General features: G+C 36.3%; 2 protein-coding genes across 13 annotated transcripts in view; one reads left to right on the top strand and one right to left on the bottom strand.

Annotated features, from left to right (window-relative positions):
* The window catches only part of ZNF366 (zinc finger protein 366), a 297,857-nt gene extending 278,748 nt beyond the window's left edge, over positions 1–19,109 (bottom strand). For all 11 annotated transcript variants that reach the window (XM_019728096.2, XM_074328843.1, XM_019728097.2 and 8 more), the window contains exon 1: positions 18,903–19,109. The gene's annotated coding sequence lies outside the window, so the exon portion shown is untranslated. The remainder of the gene's footprint in view (positions 1–18,902) is intronic.
* Positions 19,110–19,169: 60 nt separating this feature from the next.
* The window catches only part of TNPO1 (transportin 1), a 78,316-nt gene continuing 73,772 nt past the window's right edge, over positions 19,170–23,713 (top strand). For both annotated transcript variants that reach the window (XR_012495096.1, XM_019728092.2), the window contains exon 1: positions 19,170–19,322. Coding sequence is in view for 1 of the 2 variants with exons in the window: in XM_019728092.2 (XP_019583651.1) it covers positions 19,308–19,322 (15 nt within the window). In the remaining variant the exon portion in view is untranslated. The remainder of the gene's footprint in view (positions 19,323–23,713) is intronic.

Raw genomic sequence — 23,713 nt, 5'->3', positions numbered from 1 at the left:
AGTGAGTCTGTCCCTGATTGGCTGACTTTCAGAAGTGAGAGACTGAAAGAGTGGTTTGGCTTGTAAAAAGTGTTTACCAAGGCAAGTTGTTGTTTGACAGAACATGTTTAAAACCAATTATGGTGGCTACTTGTTACATGGCTTCAGAATAATCAGTCTTTTCCTACATTTGTAAGAACTTTTTAAAATTCTCAAGTTCAAAAATATGATAAAGGAAGAAAAAATAAGAGAAATATTGGAAGCTACTCATGGTATCAAAAATAGGTGCCAGCCTTTAAGTTAGCTGGCAAAGTCTTTGGTATGAGCGAGGTTTCTGTGTATATGGTTGTACTTTACATGTTGAACAGTAGAAAAAGGAAAAAAGGGATGCTTCTGGAAGAAAAGTTGCAGTTGAAATCAGTACATTTTAGGTAATTTCAAAGTTTCGGTCGCTACTGGCATTCACACTTATCATACACAATATTCCTTTTTAAGAATATATTTGTAAAACATGTATGCAAATTTGTTGAGAGGGTTTTCCGTATTCCAGTTTTACATTTGCTTACTTTGTTTTTCTTCCATATTTCATCATTACAGCAAGGTTTTCTTCAAAGAACTTCATAACTTCACTTTTCTTCATATTCAGTATTGTAAGCCTCTTCTAGTTTTATGATACTATCTTCATTTCCAAGGCAACTGGTTATTATGTTATTTGTAACCACAGAGTTAGAACTTCATCATAGAATTAACATTAGAGAAAGTGACTCTAAATTTATTTTTGGAAAAGATAGTATTAGTATGATTAGTAGCTTGATCTCTGCATTCAGACAGATCTGGGTTTAGGTCCTGACTCTAATTTATAAATTGTGTGACCTGGGGTAAGTTACTCAACTTTTCTAAGCTTCTGTATTCTCATCTGTGAAACGGTGATAATAAATTATATCTTCTTTACAATGCTATTGACAGGATTAAAAGCAATAAATTATGTAGAGAGTGTAGCATAGTTCCTGGCACATAGCAGATGTCCAAGAGATTGAGATATATTATTTTTGTAATTAATAGGAGAAAATATGAAGAGACATGCTAAAATATGTAATTTATGTTTTTCTCATTTCAATTAGTTTATGCATAAATAAAATTTACTTTTAAAATTTTGAAATTCTTTTCCTAACATTTACAACACAAAATCCTACTTAGATCTTCACAATCATTTAACGTAAGAAATATGTTGATAACTATGTTAACATATTTATGGTAAGAAGCAGCTTTACTTGGGTAAGGTAACGAAGCTAGAATATGGAGTCAAAGAAATATATGAGTTCATTAAATGTGGCTAAAGTATCCAGGAAAGTGATAATTTATACTCCTAAAGAACTTTCACTCTGGCTACGTGCAGTCCATTTAATGACATAATATATGGAGCCATGGGCTGCTCCAGCAGAAAATAATGGAGTGCCCAGTTGGGACAGGATGTCCTGGTCCTTATGAAAGGCTTGAAGATATAGGGGCATAGAGAAGGCTTGCAAAAGGACAAGTAAATACTGTCCTTTTTTTTTGGTGGCCCATACCACTGCACCCTGGGAAAACAAAAGTTCTGAACATCTCTGGTTAAATAATTATCTATTGAATGAATGTAATATATTTCACCATTCCCCACGTAGAACATGTAGTTTTACCCAAATTTTTTTACATTATAAATGATGATACAAGCATCTTTGTACATAGAACTTTTTTCTTCTATTAAAGCAGCATGAAGCAGTTGATTACGAGTCCAGACCCAGGAGCTTCAAATCTCAGCTCTGCCATTGGCTAAACATGTGATCTTTAGTAATTTATTTAACCTTGGTGTTCCTCAGTTTCCTCATCTGTAAAATAAGGATAATAAAAATACCCACTTCATATGGCTGCCATGAAGATTAAATGAGTTAATATATGTAAAGCACTTAGAAAAGTACCTGGCATGAAAAAAGCACTCTAGGTGGTAATTACTATTAATGGCGAAATCCTGTCTTAGGATGAATCTTCAATTGTAAAGGGCATTTATATTTTTATGCTCTAGATATTTAAATGCTAACTCACTTTTTCTAAGAATTACTCTATTCCATTATTGTATACCAAAAAGAGCAATGACTGGATGCTTACTTTTCAACAGCCTCATTCATAGTTTCATTATATGATTTTTCTTATACTTTTAAATTCATTAAGTGTGAGCTATTACCTTATTGTTTTAATGCAAATTTGTTTGCTATTGAAGGTATATTTTTAAGTTTTCTGTTATTTGAATGTTGGTAGTGACTTTTTGTTCCTTAGGGATTTTAGCGTTAGGCTTTAACTTTGACTAAAGATTGACGTTTTAAAATTTCAGTAGCTCATCTGTTATATTCAGTACAAGCAATTCGTTCAGTCTGTTTTCTTTTATAGCTTCTTTTATTAATTTTCACTTTATAGATAACTAAAATTTTGTATAGTGATATATATCATCTTTTTTTTTAAATTTCTGCTTCCTCTCCTATTTTTCTTATTTTCTTACAATTTGATTTGTTAATATTTAACTTCCAGGAGTTTTCTCCTAAAGGGCAGAGACTCTGTTAGTCATCATTGTTTCTACATGCCTAGCCCAGTCCCAGCATGCAGTGGGCAACCAATAAATACTTGTGGAATGGATAAATGAATGAAGGAACGATTCAGTTGGCCTCAGTAGTCCACAGACACACAAACCTGGGGTGGCATAAGGTCACATTTCCTTTAATAGCCAAATTAGAAATCCATGAACATGCATTCCCCAGGTCATAAGAAACCCATTCTTCCTTGGGATTTCCCTCTCTCACACCTATTTCACATTCCCCTAAATCACTCCTCATAATCACGTATCACCACTATTGGAGCGGGTCCCTTCTGCCATCTGATAACCAACTTCTCCAGAATACCACTCTGCCCAACCAATTTCTCTCCCAGCACAGATACTTAATTCTCCAAGGCACAGCAAAGACAAAACTAAAACAGTTAACAAAATAGAACTGCAGATTCGGGGATGAAGTAACAATACACTGTAGATTACAACTACTGCTCGAAGGAGTTACTTTTAGAACACCCAATGTGGCAGTGGCCAGCTCATCCCCAACAATGGAAAATTTCCAGGCATCTCCACACTCTGGAATTCTGGCCCTAAGAACTCCTGTGGTGGGAGTGGGAGTGTAAATGTGTATGTGCTTGTGCATATTTGTATTTATATGTACATGCACACACAGGAGAGAGATGGAGAGAGTCAGAGACATTCTGAAAGAGATCTTTCCTTTCCAAATCCATGCCCTGCCTCATATGGCTGTTGTGAAGATTCAGTAAGTTAAACAAATTAAACAACTGATAGTGGGAACACCCACACACACAGAGTATAATTTGGCTCCCATGGCTCAATCAAGTTGATGATAAAGGTCAGCAGTTCATTTTCCCTGTCTAAGCTACTCGGTGCTAAAAAACACTACAGTGATCTGATCCAGGTATTCCTCTACGAAGTCCAGTTGTACTGATTCCCTTTCACACTTTTTATCTCCAGCATAGAGATCAGGCCTACATAGACCTCTTGGCGTGATTCAGCATAGCAATCTTCTGTAAGCAATTAGTTGGATAAAACACACCTTGTCTATCTATCTATCTATCTATCTATCTATCTATCTATCTATCTATCTATCGATCGATCATCTGTCTACTTATCTATCTATCTCTTCCAAAATAAATAAATAGTACTTTGCAAGGACAGTTCAGCCTAATCCATATTCCAGTGTTCCCCCCAAATTCCTACTGCCCAGTGTGATGGTATGAGGAGGGCTCTTAGGGAAGGTGCTTAAATTATGAAGGTGGAGCCCTCATGGATGGGATTAGTGCCTTATAAAGAGGGTCCCTAGATAGCCCTAGCCCCTCCCACCATGTGAAGATACCATGAGAAGTCTGCCACCCAGAAGAGGGCCCTCCCTGGACCATGGTGGCACCCTGATCTTGGACTTCCAGCCTCCAGAACTGTGAGACATATATTTTTGTTGTTTGTAAGCTATGCAGTTTGATATGCTGTTCTAGCAGTCAGACAAAGACACAGGGATATATTTGTCCCCTTTGACTCCAAACGGACATACACCAGACAATAAATCCAATTTATGCTTCTAGACCAAACTTGTCAGCTTCCTGGAGACTTCCATTTCCTCCAAAAGAAACAAGCGAGTATGAGTACTTGGTCTACATTGATGTAATTAAAAAAGACCATTCTGGTGATTTCCCCAAAACAAAGGAAGTCTTCTCCAAAGATGAATTGATGACTCCACCTCTGCAAGAAACCAACAGCTGGCAACTTTTAAAGGACTTAATGTCAGCTTTCAAAAACAGTGAAGTGCTAATGAGCAGCCTCTTGCAGAAGTAATAACAACGAACTTAGTGTGAGGTGAAGGTCTAAGTTGATTTTTCTGCATATTAATATCTCGTTTTCTTACTACTTCTTAAATCATCACTCTTTTCTCCATCATTTGGGTAGACTGAGTTTGCATATTTAACTTATATATAAATTAGGTTTTTTTATACCTTCAATTACCCTTTACTTCATTTTTTAATTAATGCCATATCATTTCCATTCATTTCCTTTAAAATTGCAATACCTGGCAAAGTTAGTTCCTCCTCATTGTTCTTTTTTTTTTCATAGAGTACTATTTGATAATTGTGCCAAAACAGCTTTGGAACCACTATATTAAGTTGTATAAAGTATTATTTGGTTTTTAATGGGAATAAGTTAAATCTACACATTAATTTGGGGGACGTCATCTCTACTATTCACAATCATGCTACGTCTGTACATTCATTTGGTTTTTTGAATTCTTTCATTAAAATTTTTCTTATGTTTACTTTATGTGCCTTGAACACTCCACATTAATTTCTATATGTTTTATAATTTACTAACATTGGAAAAAAGCTTTCTTCTTAGCTACCTTTTCTAGTTGATTTTTACTATTTAAGAATCATGTGCATTTTTACAGATTTATCTTGTATTTGCCCATTTCACTGAATGCTTTTAACATCTCAAATCCTTTTCTGAAGGATGGAAAGGGCTTAATTTGGGTCTTCTATTTCCTCAAATAACATTTTTGTTTCCTTTACCTCCTTCCTACCCCAATGTTTAGGTCCCTATTTTTTTTTTTTTTTTTTTTGAGATCTTGCTATGACAAAAATAATTTTCAGCATTATGTTGGAAAATAACAATAGTGACAAAAAGCACCGTTGCTTTCTTCATTTGTTAAAGAGAAATGTTGCTAGGTTTGCTCTACTGTTTATAAAATCAACTCAATTTTAAATTTTTAGTTTTTCCCATGTCTCACTTTTAAGATGCTTAAGACTGGATGTTGAATTTTATCAAATATTATTTGGGGATTTTATTGATATGACTATATGGTTTTATTATTGAAATTACTGACATGTGGTTTTTATTTTGATAGTTTTTCTTTGGTTGAATCATTCATAATTCAGAAAGAATTTCCCTGATTTGCCAATCTTGCATAGCTTTCCATCACTCTTTATCACGTCCCCCATTTTATTCTCTTCATGGCAGTTATCAGTATGTGGAATCATCCTGTTTATTTATTTCTATGTTTCTGATCTGATCCCTGTGCATGGGGCCTTTCCTGATATTGCTGCTTTGCAATCCTTACTGGTCAGATTATCACTGCAATATGAAGTTGTGATATAGCCTACTGTAGCATTATAGCACCACCTTGGAGCTGAGAGAATCCAAAACTGCTTCCTAAGTCCTGGCTTTTCCTGCAGATCTATTTGCAGGTCCTCTCTGTGCAGAAGTGGCCTTTCACTCAGAAGAGAACACTGTGCAGAATGGACATTTCTCAATTTCCGAGCTAAAGCTCTGACCCGCTGTTAAGTCTTGCTGCCGCTGGATATACTTTTATTCAGCAATTGTACAAATAAGAACCCACCATCCTTGAATTGTCTTAGCAAAATATAAACTATTTCTAAGAAAATAATAATCTCCAGATATCAGCACTAGATAAGATGTAACACTTGGCTTCCAGCCCAGATGTTTTCACTTATTTACATGTGACCTCAGCCAAGTTATTTATCCTCTTAGATTCCTTCTCTGTAAAACGAGGAAACTGCGTTAGATTTATCAAAGCCTTCTAGCTGCAATTCAAAATGAATAATTTATGAAAGAAAATATATAAAATTAATATTAATAAATGACTCTTTTTATAGCTAAGTAGTAAAATAAACCTTGGTAAACCTTCACATACCGCCATCATTCCAGAATATGAAGGAAGCTTAATGGGATTTTGTGCCTGAACATCAAATCATCTCTTCCAATTAAATTTCCTGGATCAAATGCTTTGGAGATGTACTCTGCAGTGGGAAACTGAGGAACTCTCTCTAACCCCTCTGCTTTTTCTAAAAAGTGCTTCTCCCTCTCCTTTTCCCCCCTCCCACTACAATGCAGCCACAGTAGGGCAGTCCTGTTGCGATATGATCCTTCCTTCTGGCCACAGTTAATTACCTGTGTTACAAGATGGGCTCTTCAGTCAGTCAGGGCCTACAGTGAGTTACATCCCCAGGAATTTGGGACTTAGATAGGAAAGAAGATGGAGAGTGGGTCCCTAAAGCTTGAATCCACAAAATGGAATGTAAATGTCTTCACCAGTATAGGCAAAGCAAATCCTGGGGTATACCAGGCAGCTGTGTTCCAGTGGGAAAGATGGTCTACAGAAACAGAAGCAAGCAGAGGATCTGACATTGCTGGTCCATAGATGAGCTGCATTCCTATCTCTAGAGGAGGTTGTTCAGCAATTCTCTAAGAAATACCCCAGTCTACTTTCAGTAAGTTCTTTTGTTTACCTCAGCTGGTCAGGATCTGGTTTTATTGCCTTCCCTTCCCTCCACTTTTCCCCCAAAAAATCTAAAATCACACAACTTCTATCCAAATAAATTGAAATCTCTCATCTTCAGATAATCTCCCTGCCGGGGTGATTACTTCTCTCTAGCCCTGTCCATCTCTGCAACTTCTATAATACTGCCTTGAGTTATCTGCTCACATTACTCCTTTCTTTTAAACTGAAAATGTTCCATTAGCAAAACTAGTAAAAGATGTACTTGCTCCAGCTGAAATTGACCTGTATGACTTAGAGAGATTTTCACCTTGTTTCTTTCACTTCTGAGCCCTCTCCTTCAGATTTTGTTGCAGAGTAATATAGTTTCCTGTAAAAGAAAATGCTACAGACACAGATCAGTAATATATATATATTTCTGTTGCACCTATAAGATGTGCCTGCCTTAATTTCATCTACTCAGATCATGAATTGAGAGAAAAAAACAAAAGATGTGTGCTACTTTGTAAGAAATAATCCCTTGAACCAAAACAATTTAAGAAATATTGGAATCGTGGTAAATCATCAAAATAGCAACGTGATGGTATGTGGCCTCCTAAGCAATCCAAATTCCGGTATTATATCCATTTGTAGCAATGTAATTATTGGAACATACTTCTGAGGAAGGAACACAAATTATTTGAGCAAAAATATTACTAACCAGTATAGAAAAAAAAAGGGTTAATAAAGAAATGGGAAAGGTGTTGAGGCATATAAATTAATAGCTTATGCACAACTGTTACTGAAATTTCCTTTGTTTTGATTTGTATTAGCTGGTCTTATCAGCTTATATGTCCTTCATAATAAAATTCCCTAATGGTTGTTCTTTCTAGTTTATGTGAATATGCATCCCCTCAGAAAGATCCAATGCCAGGATTAGAAAGCTTTCCTTCTGTTTAGTCCTTAGAGACCATGAGATATGTTTTCCATTATAGGCGACACAAGTCCTGTGAAATGGAAGAGAGCTTCCACGCCTTAAAATTCATTTCTCTGACTGTACAATCATTACCAGTATAGGCAAAGCAAATCTAAACTACCATTTCCACTTCAGGCCAACTAGAGAAGAGACAGCCCTCATTTTAGAATTCTTTAAATCTTCCCTGACAGGAGTGCTAGGAAAAGCATAACATACGGAATCACAAATTGGTCTTTTGACAAACTGCCAATCTAGTAAGTCTTAAAGGAATAAGAACAGTGAACACTAAGGACAAAACAAAGTTATAGCTAAGAGATGCAATTGAAAATTGAACTAAAAATGCAGAAGAAGGGAGGGAAAAAAAGGAGCCAGTCCAGCATACATGTAACTTCAGAGCCCCATGGGAAAACTTCATAAGGAAATCTTTTATTGCTTTAAAATGTATGAATAAATATCTTTATAGAAGAAAGCCCTGGTGGTTTGGTGGAATGCTTTGGATGCTTGGATATTATGACCCCAGAATTTCTGGTGCAGAAATTAAAAGTTAGAAAAAGACTTTCCTACTTTCTGTCTCCAGGGATGATTTATTTTAAAAGATATGCATGTATACTTAATCTGTAAGTTTTGCTTTACCATTCTGTGTTTAAAAATATGAACCTTTCTGCATAATGTCCTTGTTCTATGAAAGCTGCTGATTAATTTGTAAATCAATTTTGTGAAGAATTTTCATGACATATAAAACATGAAAAATTATATGGCAGTTTATGTGGACCAATTTCATGTAATTCCCCATGGGCTATAATAAAATTCGAACACTGACTCCTAATATATCAGTGGAATTAAACTTAAATTTAATTTTTAAATATTGAATTTCCAGTTGCTAACCTTAAAATTACATGCATTGAAATACTTGCTTTCTTATTCAAAATTAGAAATGAAGCTATGTTCAGTATTTCATCTAACAGCTATTTTTTAAAAGTAGGATCAAAAATTCTGGTTTAACCTTTAGACATATTTACCTCTCTTTCCTGAAATCCCCTGAAAATGACAGTAAAGGGAAAAAACCTTTAAAGGTATAAATTCACAAGAACAAAGAAAGCTGGAAAGACACTACAGCAAACAAGGAATGTTAACAAATTTGTGAAGATGAAGAGCTGATGAAGAAGCGAAAACTGACTTACAAGAGCAGAGAAACCTGTAATCTAAGTGCCTAAGACCAAATTGAAGCAAGGTGATTTTCTCCATAGAGCCCAGGAAGGACTCAGGAATTGGAAGTGCTAAAAAAGGCACAGATGCGGAGTGAGAATGACAACAGAAGAACAAATTGAAAGTGAACCCTACCATTTGAAGCCAGATAACTACTCTTCGTGTCACTTTAGGAAAAGGAGAGGTTTATTACCTATAGTAATTGAACCAAAAAGGCCCCAGTCATGAGGACTCCAGGGACAGCAGAGGGCAGGAATGAGGCACCAAAATGAAAATAAAGGACTACTCAGAGTTAGACATAATGAACGAGACCTCACATCTCCATCCCTATAGCCCTTTCCAGGTCCCCAAACATGACGAACCATGTGTATTCCTCTCAGTCAAGGCATCAAAAAAGTTGTCAATACTAAAGTTGTCTCAGTGCCCCATGGCACTCTGGAGATGCCTACCTGTCCACAAATTTCTCCATCACAACAGAGCTTCTGATCTGCTTTTCAGTCCTGTAAATGTCTGAATGGAGAATCAAATTTCACCAGACATTTCAGAAAAATTCCAAAATGAAAGACAGAGAGACGAAAGTAAACAGAAGAAAAATAACAGGGGGGGAGGGGAGGCAATAAGGAGGGGAGGCTAAACACAGGCAAAAGAAGGACACTGTTTTGGTTTTTTTTAACTCTGATTAATAACCTCTAAGAGATAAGGAAAGACTAACTCAGTCTTTTCCTCCCATGTCCTCCATAAAAGAGCTGGATTTGAGATCCCTTTTAGGTACCATTCTCACTAAGTTTTACCACTATTTCTGCCTTGCTGGAATGAGACAACCAGCCCAACACATTTTTATCTTTGTTAGAATATAACGTGGTCAAAACATTTATCAAAACAGAAATATTTTTAAAGAAAAAATGTTTGCATTCCTCTATTATACTGTTAATAACGTTAGAAGTAGCATTATTTTAAATTCACCTGGCAAAAATTATTACTCATTCCAAGCAATAATAATAACAATAGCTGGCATTTATTGAGTGTTTACTTTGTGCTAGGTACTGTGACAAACCCTTTACAAGCATAGTCTCTTTTAATCCTCTCAACAACCCTCATAGGTGGGTACTACTGTTATTCTCATACAGAACAGGAAACCAAGGATTACGAGGGTCGATTGAAATCTCCAAGATGGTATCTTTAAGATTTGAATGTAAATATGCATGGCACGAAACTTTTGCTTTTAACCTCCATATTCATAGTTTCTTAAAGAAGAAAGGAAATCAAAGTTGTATTGTGACACTGCCAAAGGAGAGGGATTACATGGTAAATTGGTAATATGTGTCACGTGATAGGTGGGTTCCTCAATAGTTTCACAAGTCAAAGATAAAGACAAATCTAGAAGTGTTACACAGGGAGCAGAGGTGTTTTAGACAGAGCCACCCCACAGGGCCTTTGCCTTGACAGGGTTTTAGTAGGGTTACCCTGGCCCAAGGTTGGGGGTACTTACTGCTCCTCCAAAGAAATGCCCAGCAAGACCAGAGGTCCCCCGGCAAGACTCTGAACCCAAAGGCCCATCTGCCCTTCAGGAGCAAACTCTCATTAAGCAAAAGTGGGGAGACATATGCAAAAGAACCAGAATGTCAGTCAACGTCCAAACATGACTAGAATGTTTTTCCCTCCAGTAATCAAATTTATGTGGGAAGCTAAATTATAATCAGAAAGTTGCTTGGGGAGCAGCATGAAAACAAAGCCAGGGAGTTAGATGTTCTTAATGGCTGGTTTCACTGAGCTAGTCATCCATGCATTCATTCATCCATCCACTCAATAACTATTTATTAAGTACCTACTTCATGCCTGGTATTGTTCTTAATGCTAAAGATATGATTGTTATTAAGAGAAAGTTCCCACTTTAATGGAGTCCACATGTTAGTGAAAGGGATGGACAACTTGAGAGAATATGATTGTAGATACTGATAAATGCAGTTAATAAAATTAAACATGGTAGGAAGACAGAGATTGAATAAGGTGGTCAAGGAATATGTAGCAGGATATTTGAGATCTGAAGATGTAAGAGAGAGAATCGTGTTAAGTCTTGTGCCAGAAGGGTGGCGGTGCGCAGCCATCTAGCAGAGAAAACAGCAAGTCTAGAAAGCCTAAGGTGCAGATGAGCTCAGTCTGGTTGAGGGACAGTATGGCTGGAGCTAAGTCAGCAAGCAGTGGACAGGTAGTAGATGAGGTCAGACAGAAAGCAAGGGCTAAATCACATAGGGATTCATAGCTCTGATACAACTTCTATTCTAGGAGTTACTAGAAGCCATTGGGGAGGTTTTGAGAAGAATGACAATTGAATTTTCTGCAAGACAGGCCTTGAACTGGAGTGAGAGGAAAACTTGTAGTGCTTTTCTTTGGGAGTGAAGTTAGGCCTAGATGTTAAGCTAGGTATGTGACATGTGACAAGTGACAAAGTTCTAGCTAATGACAAATGAAAGTGGTGTGTGTAACTTTCTTAAAAGGAAGGTCATTTACCTCTCCTTATCTTTTTCTCTTTCCCAGTGGCTGGGATTTGGTTGTAAATCGCTAAGCTGAAACCTGGGAATTCATACTGTACCATGAGAAAGAATCTTCACATTAAGGATGGAAAAGCAGCAAGACAGAAGAGCCGACATCCCTGATAATTACAAAACTTCCAGAACAGTGGTCAACTGCCTGTGTTTACCTGAGAAATAAATTACTATCTTGTTATGAGTTTTCTGTCACTTGCAGCAGAATCGAATCCAAACACACTTCGTTCTTAGCTTGCTTGAGACTGCATAATGACTAGAAATTTGGGGCCAGGGCATTGACTGGACTTTTCCCACCAGCAACGAGGGAACATACTGGGCCCTATTTATAGTTGACAATAGGGACTTCATGACATGGCATATTGCTCAGGTGGTATCCAAACTCCACTTAGTAAGCAGCCCTGATCTATTCACTGAAGTCTGCATCTTTTATTCTGGTTGATCACTTGGTAAGATGCTGTATTTCTTTGGCTTTTAAGATACGCAGAGGCATTCTCCCTCCAACCCTAAAAAGACTAGAACTTAATGGAATCTTGCATTCTTTCTTAACTTAGGACCCCACAACTCTTACAAATGTTACAATCATATCTAGTTTAATTCTGCAAAAGTTTTGGATTCAGTGGAGAGGAACAGGTTGAAGATGTAAGACAGAAAAGGGTAGAGGGAGATCAAGGAGAGGGAATGGCTTTTGCTGGGATTAACAACGGAGTGGCTTTTTTTACTCACCATTATCTGGAGATTCAGACAGGTTGTTGTGTGTATCAGTAATTTGTTCCTTTTTATTGCTAAGGAATAATCCGTGGTACAGATGTATCACAGTTTCTTTAACCATTTATCTATTGAAGAACATCTGGGTTGTTTACAATTTGGGGCTGTTACAAATAAAGCTGCTATAATATTCATGTACAGGTTTGGTGTGAAAATAAGTTTCCATTTCTCTGGGATAAATGCTCAAGAGTGCAATTGCTGGGTCATATGGTAGTTGTATGTTTAGTTTTTTAAGAAAGTGTCAAACTGTTTTTCCTGAGTGACTGTACCAGTTTATATTCCCAATAGCAATGTGCAAGTGATTCCGTTTCTTTGAATCATTGCCAGATATTGGTGTCGTTGCTTATTTTTTATTTCAGCCATTCAGATAGGTGTATAGTGATATCTCTTGTGGTTTAATTTGCATTTCTCTGATGGCTAATGATGTTGACTTGTTTTTGAATACTGAATAAGCCTTGCATCCCTGGAATAAATCCCATTTGGTCATGGTATATAATTCTTTTTACATATTGCTGGATTTTATTTTCTAATCTTTTAAGAATATTTGAGTCTATGTTGAGTCTATGTTTGAGTCTATGAGAGGTATAGGTTTGTAGTTTGCTTTTTTATACTATCTTTGTCTGGTTTGGGTATCAGGGTATAAGTAGCTATATACAATGATTTGGGAAGTGTTCCCACCTCTTTATTTTTCTGGAAGAGACTGGATAATCGGTATTAATTCTTTAAACATTTGGCAGAATTCTCCAGTCAAACCATTTTGGCCTGAAGATTTATTTGGGGGGAGTTTTTAAATTACAGATTCAATTTCCTTAATAGGGCTAATTCAAATTATCAATTTCATGTTGGGTGAGTTATGGTAATTTGTAACATACAAGGAGTTGGTACATTTCACCTAAGTTGTCAAATTCATGTGTGCAGAGTTGTTTGTAATATGCTCTTGTCATCCTTTTAATGTCTGAAAGGTCTGTAGTGATACCCAATTTCATTCCTGAGCTCGTAATTTGTGTCTTCTTTCTTTTTCAGTCTTGCTAAAGGTTTGTCATGATTTTTTCCCCAAGAAGATTTCTGTTTCATTGATTTTCTCTACTGTTTTTGTTTTCAATTTCAGTGATTTTTTGCTCTTTATTATTTTCTTTTACTTTGAATCTGTTTATATCATTATATTTGAAGCGAGTTTCTTATAATCAGCATATACTGGGGTCATGTTTTTTAACCCACTCTGTCAATCAAAATACAATGATGTTTTTAGACCATTTATGTTTAATGTAATTACTAGTATGTTAGGGCTTAAGTCTGACATTTACTTTTTTGTTTTCTGTCTGTTCCGTTTATTATTTTATTTTTCCTGCCTTGCTATGGGTTACTTGCACTTTTTTTTCAATTCCATATTGATTGATTTATAATGTTTTTGAGTGTATTTCTTTGCATAGCTTTTTTACTGGTTTCAACAGGTATTACATTTTATATAAGTATACTTGTATATCACATATTATTCATAATATGTTTTATATGTTACATATATGTGCACATAATATATATTTTATACGTATAACTTATCCCAGTATACTGGTATTGTCATTTTACCAGTTCAAGTGAAGTGTAGAAACTTAATCTCCTTTTATGTATCTTTACCTTCTTGATTTAATAATATAATTGTCTTAAATACTTCCTCTACAAACACTTAGAATCACATCAATGTTATAATTTTTCTTTCAACCATCAAACATAATTTGAAGACTCAGAAGAAGGGACTCCTATTACATTTACTCATATTTTTGCTTAACCTGTTCTTTCTTCCTTCCCAATGTTCCTATATTCTTTATCTTATAATTGCCTTTCTGTTTAGAGAACTTCCTTTAGCCATTCTTTTAGGAAAAGTGTGCTAGTGACAAAAATCTCTCAGTTTTCCTTCATCTGAGAATGTCATGATTTCTCCTTCATTCCTAAAGGATATTTTTGCTGGATATAGGATTCTAGATTGATAGTTCTTTACTTTCAACACTTGAAAAACATAGTGTTATTTCCTTCTTGTCTTCCTGGTTTTTTATGTGAAGTCTACTATCATTCAAATATTTTCTTTATGGGTGAGGTGTCATTTCTTGCTCCCTGTTTTCAAAGGTTTTTGTTTTGTTTTGTTTTTAGTTTTCAGAAGTTGAACTAAGTGTTTTGTGAACTAAGTGATTGCTTTGGGTTAATCCTATTTGAGTTTCATTTGTCTTCTTTATTTTTGTTAATAACAGCTTTATTGAGATATAATTTATATACCATAAAGTTTACCGTAGTTTTTAGTATATTCACAGGGTTGTACAACCTGTACTATCTAATTCTTTCATTACCCCCAAAAGAAACCCTATACATATTGGTAGTCACTCTCTATTTCCCCTCCTCCAATCTTTGGAAACAACTAATCTACTTTCTGTCCCTGTACATTGGCCTATTCTGGATATTTCATGTACACACAATCATACAATATGTGGTCTTTTGCAACTGGCTTCTTTTACTTGGCATGTTATCAAGATTCATATTGTAGCATGTATTAATACTTTATTCCTTTTTAGTAGCAGTTAATATTCCATTGTATGGATATACTCTATTTTATTTATTCATTCATCAATTGATGGACATTTGAGTTGTTTCCACTTTTTGGCAATTATGCATAATGCTGCTATGAACATTTGTGCACAAGTTTTATGTAGACATATGTTTCCATTTCCATTAGGAGTAAAATCGCTGAATGGTATGGTAACCCTATGTTTAATTGTTTGAAGAGATGACAAAGTGTTTTCCAAGCAGCTGCAGCATTTTACATCTCCACCAGCAATGTATAGGAGTTCCAATTTCTCCACATCCTTCCTAACAGTTGTTATTAGCTGTCCTTATTATAGCTGTCCTACTGGGTGTGAGGTGGTATCTCGTTGTTTTGATTAGCACTTCCCCAATAGCTAATGATGTTGAGGGTCTTTTCATAGGCTGATTGGCCATTTGTATAATACGTCTTCTTTAAAGAAATATCTATACAGATCCTTGGCCCATTTTTAATTAGCTTATTGTCCTTTTATTATTGAGATATAAAAGTTCTTTATTCTAGATATGTCTTATACCAGATACATGATTTACAAATATTTTCTATCAGATATGTGATTTGCAGATATTTTCTCCCACTCATTGGGTAGTCTTTCTGCTTTTTTTATGATGGTTTCTTTGAAGCATAAGTTTTAAATTTTGATGAAATCCACTTTATCCAGTTTTTCTTTTGTTGCTTGTGCTTTTAGTGTCGTATCTAAAAAATCTTTTTCTAACTCAAGATCACAAAGGTTTATTTCCATGTTTTCTTCTAAGAATTTTATAGTTTTAAATCTTACATTTATTTCTATGATACACTTGGAGATAATTTTTATATATCATATGAGGCAGGGGTCTAGCTTTATTCTTTTGCATGTGGATACTCAGTTTTCCCAGCATTATTTGTTGAAAACTGTCTTTCCCCCATTTAATTGTTTTGGCACCTTTGTTGAGAATTCACTCAACTTTTTAAATCTGTAGGTTTATGCCTTTTGTCAAATTTCAGAAGTTTTCAGCCATTATTTCTTTGAGTACTTTTTAGTCCCACCTTCTTTCTTTTCTCTTCAGTTTCAAGTCTGGGATGCATGAGGCAAAAAGGGAACTAACCATCTTGTTGTTTCTTGGGTCTCGAGGACCCTAGCTGGTCTGTCTTCTCTCCACCTTTCAGAGTCTCCTTATATTTGTTTTCTACATAATGTTCAGGGGTTTTAGTAGTACTTCGTGGAAGGAATAGGGAAAAGTAGGTCTACCCCATCTTCCCAGAAGTTGAAGTCTAAGTAGACTTTTTTATAAATAGAATCATATTTCAATCACTAGGAGATATTAATAGTTAAATGAACTTTGAAGTTAATCCTTTCCCAGTTAATAACTCTTTATCTTTTTTGTCCATTTAAACTATAGATTGGGTTTGCTTTAAATGAGAAATGCCTATAGATTATTTACATATTGCTGAATATTGACAATAACTGCCCTCTTCCAAAGTCTGAATTAAGTTCTTCTAAATAATTACTTTTTAAAATGTTTTTTCCTTAATGCCAATCTAAAGATTTTTCAAGGGATAGCAAGTCCTTAAACTGTCTAGTGTCAAAGAATATACTGAGAATTCCCACATCTTTCCACAAGTAAGAGATGGAAACATTTCTCAGAAGTATTCTATTTTAGAAGTTTGCCTGTATCTAAAATATTATTTCACGTCTCTTACTGAGTTTCTGTATACTCACCAACAATTGCCTATTAAAATTATTTATTTAACAATTTTTGGATTTTCAAGTCTATTTTTTTCAATAGCCATTCCTCTTTCTCAAACATCTGTTCTTTTATATGTATTAATATCTAATAATACTATCTTTTATTTCCCTCTAACTATCTGCCAGGTACTCTGCTAATGAGCTTTTAATCTCCTTTAATCCTGTTTAAGACAAGGAAAGTGAAGCTGGGAAAAACTGAACTGAAAACACCCGTAAGTGGTGAAGCCAGCAACTAAGAACAGGTCCTCTGCCTCCCAGCTCCATGCTTGTTTTGACAATGCCACATCTGACAGAATAAGCATCTTTCCCTTCCAAGGTGAAAGTTTCTAGGTATGTTTTCTCCCTTAATGTTGTTTTGTAATTCTGCTATTCTTTAATTCTTATCTTGGTCAATTTTTTTCACCAAAGGAAAAAAAAATTAATATAGAAATTTAAAATATAAGATAACTGTAATAGATTTTGAGGTTAAAAATCAAAGTTTACTTACTATTTTTAAGTCAGTATATGTCACTTAAAAATACCAAACAACTCGTCTAAGTTTTACCACATGAGCATTGCTGTACTGTATTTGGGTAAAAAGAGAAAACACTACCAGGTAGCTGCTATTTTATATGCAAAGTGTACAAAGAGAAAACAACAGAAAAAGTGAAATAAAATAAGCTGTTGTGTTACTAAATCCTTGTTAATAATAAGATTTACTGTTTAAAACAGATACTCTTAATTTAACCAAGGAGATAGAGACAAAAGGGCTACATGTCTAAGCATCTCTTTTTTCAATGCAGAACTATTTTATACTAAAATTTCAATTCACTTTCATTCAAATTTTATAAAAGAAAGAATATTTGATTTCCCTGATTTCGATATCACAACACTTGATAATCAATATTTTTTTCTTTCGAAATATTTTGGCCAATAAATCCTCTTACATATGCTAAATAATACTTCACTTCTTTTCAACTCATCTCAATTTTTCCAAACTATTAATCAGGTGAATTCCTTATTAATTGAGTTGTAGTTTCTTACATCAGTCATTATTTGCTAATCCTTTACATTTGGAAAATATTATTTTTATTTTTATTTAGCAAAGTAAAATGCAGATACTTCACCTGATTTGTATAGATCAAAGTTCCCTATTCCAAGATGGAACTTTTCAAATGCTGAAATATCTCCTGTTTGTTATCTGGATAAATATAAATTTCCCTGCAGATATACTAAACTACAACTTAGGAAAGTTTACCTTTTTTTTTTTCTTAGTAATCTATTCCTGGGGGGAGAAGGAGGCAGCTCTTTTTGCCATACACTACTGTATCCACTTGCTAGCAAATTAACATTAGAAAACTTTGAAATCATGAGTATTTTAGTTATTTGAAATATTTTCTCTTGCTATGTTCAATTTTCTAATGATAAAAATGGTCCTTTTACACTCAAAATTTAAGCTAAATAAGTGAGAAGTTTTGCAAAAATAACTTGCTGCAAACAAAAATTACTAACAAGTGTAACAAATAAGTTGTGTCAGTATACATTTTAAAAAACACTTTCTAGTATTGGTATTATAATTTTATCTAGAATATGCCTGGAAGACAACAACTGCTACACATTTTCATAACATAATATATATAGCACTTGCAAGTAAGATACTCAAAACTGCAGGCATTTTTACACACATTGATCATGTGAGGAAGAATATTATCACAGGCATCATCATCTTAGAAAAGAATGATCATCCAGCTACGCAAATTTAAAATATTCATATATAGTAAATTAATATATAAGAGTAATGTGTATGTAGGAAGTTATTTTTCATTGCCATTATTAAACCTAAGTATAAAAAAGGTCTACCTCTCCCATTTTGAATTATTTTCTGTTCAGAAAATAGAAGCTATTTTAATTTCTCGTGATGGCCGGTTAGGAAGAGGGCATGTTATTTCAGCGAGAAACTACAGTTTTATATGAATACACACCTGGAGACGTAAAACTTAATTTTATAAGTCATTTAATGTTACCTACATAGCACTTGTCATGCTAGATACAGCACACCTCAAAAGCTTATCATGCAATATTAGCACGCAGCTGTCTGCCTATTTCTATTGAAGCCATTTCTGCTTTTTACTAGAGACATTGGAACTGTATTATTGTGGGATATACGGCATGTTCGGTGTGAAATAGGCTCCTGGGGTAGGACTGTCACTTTAGAAGTTATCCTGAGGTACAGAAGTTAGGAAGGGCTAGGGTCATCATGCTAAGAGGGCCCTGACAGCCCCTAGACAACCACACTTACAGGGCCATTTTGGTCGAGGCTCACGGTGCATAGCAGCGTCCGCGGCGGCTCCTCCTGCGAGCTCGAGGCTCGGGCCAGCGCGCCAGCCGCAGAGGGCGCGAGCGTGTGAGCCCCGCGGCGGGCCGACACCGGACGCCGGAGGCTGCAGCGCAGGCTTAGAAACCGCTGCGGCGAGCTGCCCGGCGCAGGTCCGCAGGCGGGACAGACCTGAGCCGCCGCTTTCCTGGTCGGGGCACCGTTGCCAAGGCGACCGCCGCCGAACGTTCCCGCGGTGGGCCCCGCCCCCTGGCCAATCGTACCAGCGCTCGCCGGAGTCCAGATTCTCTTTGTTCCGCAGCCATTTCAGGCCTCGGACAGGAGGCAGCGCCGCTACGGCAGACGGCCCGAGCACCGGAGGCCTCTGGGATGGTGTGGGACCGGGTAGGTGGCGTGAGGGTGCGCGGCCCTGGACTGGAGGGCGGGAGTGGAGGCAAGCTGTTCTGAGCTGGCTGACAGGGCTCGGGGAGAGGCGCCGAACTCGCCGCCCTGCCGGTCCCCGCCCGGCCGTTTGGAGCCAGGCGGCCGCGGCTGCGCGGTTCGAAGCCCAACAGCTGCTGGCCCCGGCGTCCTGCGGGACCCGGGCGGGCAGCGGCTCCTCAGGTGTCCGAGGTTAGGGCCTAGGGCCGGTTAGGGCGGCGGGAAGGAGAGGGTCTGCTCCCCGGGGAGCTTTTGCCTCTGCCAATTAAACCGCGGCATTTGGAGGCCCTGAGCCCCGCAGTCTCTGCCCCGGGACGGCTGCTTCCTGCTGGTGCTGGACACTGTCGGGCGCTGCCCCGGATGGCCGGTCTTTGTCCCCGCCCGGCCCCCTTTGCCAGGGAGTCCCGGGCCCGTACACGCCGTCGCTTCCACACTCAGCTGATCGCTTTCTCCAGGCAGTTCTTTCCCCTTGGGGCCTCCTGGTTTCACGACATGTTTACATAATTTTAACGTTTGTAACTGGGTTTTGCGTGGGTTTGTTTTCTGCCCTTCTACCCTTTTGTACTTCTCCCACGCGAACATGCAACAGGGGACAGCTGCTGAGGAGCAGACCGGCTACCACAATCAACCTGTTTGGGGAATGGCGTTCTTCCTTTAAAAATGATCGCCTGGTATTTGTTTACAGATTTTAAAAATCAACTGGATTTTGCAAGGATTGCTTACAGTTTGGGCACGTTATCCTAACAATCACTAATCATTTTGCTCCATCAGCAGATAAATGTAAAAATTTAAAGTTGGGGCCTATCCACAAATTGATTTTAACAGTTGTATTAAGAAGCTTAATAATAATACTGCTTTGAAACAGTGATGACTTCAATGATGAAGGCATAAATAAGTACCCTTTTTTTACTCTAAAGAAAAGATGTTTTTAAGATACAAGTTGAATCGTGTAATAGGTATTCTCATAAATGTAAGTTTGTAAAATGACTATACTGATGTGCTCATTTTTAGGATAATAAAAGTTCCTTTTGGAATTTGTTTCCCTGTTATATCTAAGCTTTCATATTAAAATGGTAAATAAGTTATATTTAGTGAAGCAGGGGAGGATTCAGTGTTTTGGAAAAGGATTCTGTTTTCCACTTTAACCCTGACCTGCACTCCATTCTTCTTAGAGAGTGGCTCCACCAAGTTGAAAACTTGTCACTGCAGAAGAGAAATACTAGTTTGAAAGTGCAGATTTCTTTTTTACTCCCTGGCATATATAATGCATAACAGATTGGCAGTACGGTTTTTACTTCATGTAATTTAATATGAGTCTAATGAACTATTAGTGCTCCATTTTCTTTTTCCTAAAAGCCCCTCCTTCCCACCCACCCCCACCTAAATCAGTCTTGATGTGGTTACATCTTTGATCAGTCTTGATGTGGTTACATCTTTGCGGGACTATTCAGGGAAATATTCCTCCCACTGATTGATGTTTCAGTCTGTTCAAGTATTTTAAAGTAATCAAGCATATTACCATTATGTGTTATGAGCAGGATAAGATTTTGGTAAAAATATATGATTCTGGTTGTAAATATTTCCATTATCAATACTTGTTACTGTATTCATTGTTTTTATGACTAGTTTTTCTTTATATAATGTTAAAACCATCACATGAACTTAAGTTTCTAAATACTGAAAATGGACTGCATTGAAATGTCAATGTTTTATATTTAGGAGAATTTCTTACATTTAACTATGTTGGATTCTGCAAGTACTGTTTTTAAGAAATTTGGTTATAAAGGAAGCCAAATCAAGTGACATATGTAATGAAAAAATGTATTAAATATAAACTGCAGAGGAGCACAACAGTAAGTTAATTTTATTACCCAGGGTATAAATTATGAATATTTCTTCCTGGGATTGATATTTGAACATATGTTGTTGCCAAAAAGATCTTGTTCCAAAAGAAAAAAATTTGTTTACCAAAAAAGGGTAAGAAAGCCGAGATAATCAAAGTGGTTGATTAACCAGTTAAGTTTTCAAAAACAATGAAGAATAAGGACACCTTCAAAATGGAAGAATCAGATTTCAACATACCCCAGATGTTGGGGATCTTTCTTAGTCCCATTCAGCCAGTGCCATGGTAGACATCTGGAGTGTTGGCAGGTGAGAGTGGTCTCCTGGGTTGAAGAGGGGTGAACTTTACAAGGGAAGACAGGTGTTTGCAAAGGTGGTAACTAGATTTATAGTTACATGGATGGATGTGAATGTAAGAGAGAGTTTCTAGAAGCCACATTTGGTTGCTCCAAGACCTCCTTACTAGAATTCTTGAAAGTACTGTCAGTAGGTATAATAAGGAAGAATGTTGGAGTTCCAGAATTTCAATGGTTTAATGAGATACTGAAACAGGAAATAGGAGTACAGATTTGTCTTAGAATTTTCTGAAATTGATAGAACCCATACAAAAATGGTGGCATCTTATTTCAAAGTGTCACCCAATGGCAGAGCAAATATTTGAACTCAAAACTGAAAGAAAGCTAAAAGAAAGCTGATAACTGAAAGAAAGACCACAAGATTTGAATTGACATGTGCCTTTTTAATGGTTAAAATTTGAAAACAAAGCAGATCTTGTAGTATAGCAGTTAGGAACAGGAGCTATACAGCCAGACTTCTTGTATTCAAATCTTGGCACCTTCCAAAATACCTGTGTGACCATGGGTACGTTACGCAGTCTCACTGTGCCTTGATTTCCTCATCTCATAATGTTATGAGGATTAGATGAATAAGCTCATAGAATTGAGCCGGGCATGTTGTAAACACTCCATAAATAATTGCTATTTCATAATTGTCATGATCATTGGTATTTTAGAAAACTATATAAAACAACCATAAAATAATAATCACTAATATCAGGACTATGAGAAAACTGCTATAAATGCTTTGGTGCATTTCCTTGCAATATGTTTTTCTTAGTTTTTCTGATTTTTACACAGTTGAGAACACTGAATAATTTTACATTCTGCTTTTCTCAACACATTAAGCATTTTCTCATGCTATTAAGTTATTTTGTCAACATCTTTTTAAATAACCACATAACTTCGGTGTAATTTCTCATAATTAAACATTTTACTGTTGGACAGTTAGCAAGTTTCTAATTATTTTTGCAGTTAAAAGAAACATGACAATGAACATCTTTGTACATAAAACAATTTCTGTGTTTTAGATTATTTCATTAAGATAGATTCCCCAAAGTGTAAAAACTGGGTCAGAGTATATGAACATCCAAAGCTCATGGTCCATAATTGCCAAATTTCTTTTACTTAAGGGAATTTAATAATGGACTTAAATTGAGGAGCCCAGCATTTATTGCTCTTATTGCTTGAGATGGGAGGGAAGAGGGAGTTAATTACCATTTTTCCATGTAATATAATGGGCATTTTTGTAAGCATGTTACTTTTACATACATTATGCTCATTATCCTAGCCCTGTGTTACACTAAGGGAGTTACTTCCATTTGGCTAATGATGGGAGAACTGAAGTATAGGTAGCTAAGTACTTGGCTCAAGGTCTCAGAGTGTTCAAGGCTGGATCTAAATCTAGATCTGCCTGATTGCAAAGCTCATGATCTTTTGTGTATACAATTTTATGTATTATACATATTCAGATCCTTATAATGAATACATAAACATTGAATGAATACGGAATCTTACAATGAATTTTACAATTCACGATAACAATGAATCTAACTGTAGATCATAGACCACATTATTAAGATAGTGAAACTGAGCTGGAAGTAATGAATGGGTAAATTAATTAAACAGGGTTAACTATCCATGTACATTTTAGAAAAGGGGGGGAAAAGCCCTTACCTGGATGAGATGTAATTTGTAATAAATATATAAAGCTGGTTTCTAAAATGAATGCAGCAAGCATTTGTGGGGGAAACATTCTTAGTAATGACAACACAAATAGGGGAAAGAAAAAGAAATCCATCAAATTTGGGGTTAAGAGAAATGACAAATGCCCGTTAAATAACTAAACTGAAAAATACACTTAGTAAAACCCCTGACAAAGTAAAATGAAATCTTATTAGAGATATAAACAAAAATATAATAGAGATGTCCCAGGTAAGGAGTATAAGACTACCCGCAAGGGGTGGGAGGTTAATTTTATACTGAAAACTTAAGCAAATTAAAAAAAATTGCATTTTTATAGTTGACTTTGAAGCACTCTGAAGCCATTAATAAAATACTTATCAGTGGAGCCCCTTAATCCTCAGGTGCAGAAGTTACTGCCATAGATGAAAAGGTTGAACCCAGAAAGGCCAAGATTCCATTGTTTCTGTCTTTGCTAAAGACGAAATTCAGGAA

Source organism: Rhinolophus sinicus, linkage group LG03 (genome assembly GCF_036562045.2).
Source record: "Rhinolophus sinicus isolate RSC01 linkage group LG03, ASM3656204v1, whole genome shotgun sequence".
NCBI classification, from domain to species: Eukaryota; Metazoa; Chordata; class Mammalia; order Chiroptera; family Rhinolophidae; genus Rhinolophus; species Rhinolophus sinicus.
The sequence above is the reverse complement of the archived record's forward strand: the minus strand, read 5'-3'. Positions and strand labels throughout refer to the sequence as shown.